The sequence below is a fragment of the Phyllobates terribilis genome, unplaced genomic scaffold (genome assembly GCF_046119375.1).
Source record: "Phyllobates terribilis strain yellow unplaced genomic scaffold, ASM4611937v1 Scaffold_4011__1_contigs__length_66414, whole genome shotgun sequence".
NCBI lineage: Eukaryota > Metazoa > Chordata > Amphibia > Anura > Dendrobatidae > Phyllobates > Phyllobates terribilis.
The window spans coordinates 1,618-6,207 of record NW_027366763.1 but is presented as its reverse complement, the minus strand read 5'-3'; the positions used below and the strand labels follow the sequence as shown (position 1 = coordinate 6,207).

The 4,590-nt window shown below is 38.4% G+C and overlaps 1 protein-coding gene across 1 annotated transcript; it reads right to left on the bottom strand.

Annotated features, from left to right (window-relative positions):
• Nucleotides 1–426: 426 nt before the first annotated feature.
• LOC141248749 (uncharacterized) lies at nucleotides 427–1,579 on the bottom strand. Its single transcript, XM_073669433.1, has 3 exons — nucleotides 1,557–1,579; nucleotides 732–1,088; nucleotides 427–661 (listed from the first exon to the last, which is right to left on the bottom strand). The coding sequence occupies exons 1-3, from the start codon at nucleotides 1,577–1,579 to the stop codon at nucleotides 427–429; spliced, it is 615 nt and encodes a 204-aa protein (XP_073525534.1).
• Nucleotides 1,580–4,590: the final 3,011 nt, after the last annotated feature.

Below are 4,590 nucleotides of genomic sequence, written 5' to 3'. Positions count from 1 at the left end.
ATGACGAAGCGAAGAAAGTTCAAACTCGCGCATGGCGAGGGACTTAATCGGTCGAGGTGAGATATAGATTTCTCACTCAAGAAGGCGGTGGAGAGGCTGGTGGCAATGACAAAGAAGCCAGTGGATGACGACGGAGGCAGGTCCTTGAGAATGAAGGAACTTGTGAGGATGATAATGGTGGTGGTTGGAGAGGAAGTGCGATGACACAGAAGGAAGACAACCTTCTCTTATAGTTTATGAAAGTTTTAATCTCAACCCTTCATGGTTGGAGAGAAAATACGCTTACTTTACACAAGCCACATCACACAAATGACAAAACCAACATGGTACAGAATCACAATCTGAATTATAGAAACAAATAGAAGTTACGCAAGTATAGATGTGGAGGAATATATGGTAAAAATGAAGAGTCTGTAGCGATGGTGATCAAGCAGAAGATCCTTTAAGCTTCTTTGCGGTTGTTGCGAGCAGTTGACCCTGGTGGAAAGCGATCTCCAGCTCAAGCTCGGTAGGCTGTCTTGATCCATCTCCTGCAAACGTTCCAGCCCCATACGGACTTCCTCCCTTCACCTTCTCCATTTCGAACATCCCAGCCCCGAACGTGTAGCCAATCGGGACAAAGATCATCCCATGGTGAGCCAGCTGAGTGATTGCAGTCAGACTGAACAACAGATCAATACAGCTCAGAGTTTTTTGGTGTATGTAAATGGATATTCAATAAGGGTGCTTACGCGGTAGTCTCTTGTCCACCATTCTGAGAGCCGGTAGAGATGAAGATTCCAGCTGGCTTCCCTGCAAGTGACTGTGTTCTCCATAGACCTCCGGTTGAATCCAAAAAGGCCTTGAATTGTGCTGCCATCATACCGAATCTTGTGGGAAATCCGAAAACAAATCCATCGGCATGTTGAAGCTCTTCAGGTGTAATAACGGGAACGTCACTTTTAGGTGGTGCGCTCATCTTAGTAAGTACTTCAGCTGGTAGTGTCTCCGGAACCTGCCACAGTTTGGCCTCCACACCTTCAACAGATTCAGCGCCTTTCTTTATCTCGAGTGCTAACTTGTCAACATGTCCATACATGGAATAGTACCTGCAAAATGTTCATCGTTTCTGAGCTTTTTGTATGCAACGTTAGACTCCATTAAACCATGGATGCAGACTAAATTGACAAATTCAACGCATTTAGTCAGCTTCAAAGCCAACAAGGCCTTTTTTTGGTGAACTTTCTACAAGTAAGCACCACAAAGTGGACATGACATCTTGGAAATTGATGTTCCTGTAGTGATTAGGAAAAACAAAATCTAAAACGAAGCTGGATGAAGAAGAGAAGTTGAAATTTTACTCAGATCAATGCTTTTGATCGAATTGTCACCACAGAGTGCAAATATAGTAAAGCAAACGAGCACGAAAGTTTCTTTCCAATGGAGCAAACAACACATACGTCGATGATCTACGTTGATCAGACTAGGATTTCAAAAGAAAGCATGAACGCAGAAAACAGAAAACGAAATTCCTAAATTGGGAATGAAAGAAAAGTCAATCGGCGATATGAGCTTACACAACGTAGACTTTGGTTGCCATTAAAATAGAGTGGTTGAAAGCTGGAGCTTCTTCTTTGTGTTCTCTCGGTTGATCGATGATGAACTACATCGTCGAAGACGGAGATTGGGTATTTATAGTAGGTTTTGAAGTAATTGGATTATTAGTGTGCTAATGAATGACGTATTAGTGGCTTCCATTACATTTAGATCTTACGACTTAGCGCAGACGTCAACGCATGTGAAACGACGGCGTATCGAGACGTGTAGGAGAGGAAGGATGATGTTGTGATGCGGTCACGCTTATCATCATTTCAAAATTATGCACTGTAAAGATATGCGTTTGTCAAATATAGTACCAGCTTCAAGAACAACAAAAAATGGGTAAATCTAATGACAAATTTCTCAAATGATCATTTTCCAAATTAAATTTAGCCGTCAAGATTTGGGGACATAGTTAGATGCGGCATGTATAGAGTATATAGTGGATGTGAACTATAATAGTGTACCAGTATAATATAGAAACTGTTCCAGTACACTACCAGTTATTGCACTTGATAGTGCACTCGTGAGTGCACCAATAATATACTTTACTGAGAAGTGCATCAGTAGTACACTTGATAGTGTACGAGTATGTTAAGATAGTATCTCACACCGGAAGTTGGGAAATAAAGTGTCCACTATATAAATACATATATTACTCCTCTTGTTGCCAATTGGTTTTAGATGGAATCCCCAGGACTTGTATGTTGGGCCGGACTGCGCTTATACGCACGTACGTTCACGACCCCCTTGTCCGTTTTAGACGTAGGACTCATGTAATTTGACAGAATGTATTATTGAAAAGTGCACAGTACACTACTATGAAGTGTACATGTACATAGACCCGACAAAACTAGTCCTAATCCGAAATCCGATCCGACGTAGTCCGATCCGAATCCGGAATTTGATCCGGAAAATTGCGGTTGAACAATCCGAACACAATATGAAATCCGATCCGAACCGAATCCGGTCCGAAGTATGCACAATCCGAAAAAAAAACAAATCCGAACTAATCCGGACAAATCCGATCCGAACATAATCCGAAATGCATGTTGATCCGAACTAAGCCGATCCGAACTAATCCGATCCGAACATAACCCGAAATGCATTTTGACCCGATTAAATCCGATTCGAAATAAATTTGATCTGGAAATCATCCGATCCAAAGTAATTCGAAGTAAAGTTGATCCAAAATTAATTTGAATAAAATGATGAAATTGTCATGAGCATTTGTTCAAAACAATACTAAAATAGATAAGTGAGTAGTATTGCACATACACTTCGTTATGATGTCGTAATAAAATAGAGAAAAAACATTGATCTAAATTAGTTCATTCCAAGCATCGCCACATTGACGCTTCGTCGCTCCCCTCCACTAAAAAAGGCAAAACCATAAAAGCTAAGATGATTAGCAAATCCGACAGCTATCCAAGAAGATCTGTAGAAAGCGTTAATTGTAATTAGGCAATGTACATTATGATGACTAGAAAAAAAAGCTAATACTATAAGCACATGAGTACATGACCAATCGAATTGCATAAACAAGGTAGATAGCAAAACCACATTGCAAAAATCAACACAAAATCTCAAGTGCGTGCAGAATTCACCAAAGTTATCAGTATCCATCTTCACACAAACATGTAAATTATCTCCAAAAACAAAAGCAATAAGCTTAAACAATACAACATTAATTAATAATCTCGTCAAAAATCAAATCCAACATTCATTAATAATCAAACAAAAGCACCAAATTTTCATCAATTACATCATCACACACCAACCATTTCACATCATATATCATACTCTAATCAATTCAAACGCATTACATAATAAACAACAAAAAATACATAACGAATTTAAAAACAAAAAATCATCTCGCCATAACAAGTCGCTAAGAAAGCTTAAGATCATTTGGTCGTCCAATCCACCTCTGAACACATATTTTCTGCCTCATCCACTATATCATAGATTTCATTGGTTTGTAAGATGAATCAAAGAAAACAATTAAATATGTTCTGAGATTTAGATTAATCAATTTGCAAGATTTAATGCACACATGAGTAATGACATACCTGCATAACCAAACAGCCAACTCCGAGAAGTAATCAGAGCCTCCACATTGTCTGGAAGTAAAGATGATCGCCACTTGTTCAAAACCCTACCTGGCAGCAAACCAAGAATATATCAACAATTAATCTAAAACAATAACTAGATATGAAGAAAGAGGGAAAGGAAAAATGAAAAATGCCTAAAGTAAATAAGAATATAGAAGAAGAATATACAAAAAATACAATTTACCTCCAATACTAAAAGTTGATTCAGAAGCAACGGTTGTGAGAGGCACAGTCAAAATGTCCCTAGCTAAATGAGAAAGCTTCCCATGTTTGATCTCATTTTCTTTCCAAAAGGCGAGGACATTGAATGGTGTATCTTGATCATGATGAAGTTGAGGTTCTTCCAAGTACAAATTCAGTTTGTTTTTTCTGGTTTCCCTAATGCATGAATTTTCAATAGCAATATCCTGAAAGTAGCAAACTGGTTAGTAGTTGTCAATTTGATGACTAAATAAAGAAGAGAATTGCAAAATCAAATAAAAACATAAACTTACAACGAAGTCAAACTTCCTTTTCCTATTGGCATTCTTTGAACTTGCTGAATTGTGGGATGTGGTTGTGGAAGTTGGTGCATCATGTAAACTGATCTCTGCTGGATCATACTCTTCATATAGCTTGTCTAGCTTATATAGCACCTCATTATACTTACTGATAGCTTCTTTCTCATCATCATACAACTTTTGAAAACAATGCTTTAATACTTGTCTCTTATGACGAGGATCAAGGAAAAGTAAAAGCATGGAATGAGTAGATATGATGTGAAAATGGAAGTTTCGATTTCAGTTTTGTGAAAAACCGGCCTAACGTGCCTATTTGATAAAAAACGAGCCAAACAGGTTAACCTCGTATGGAATAGTATGGATTTACACAGTAGCGCATAGTTCGGAACCGGATCGAG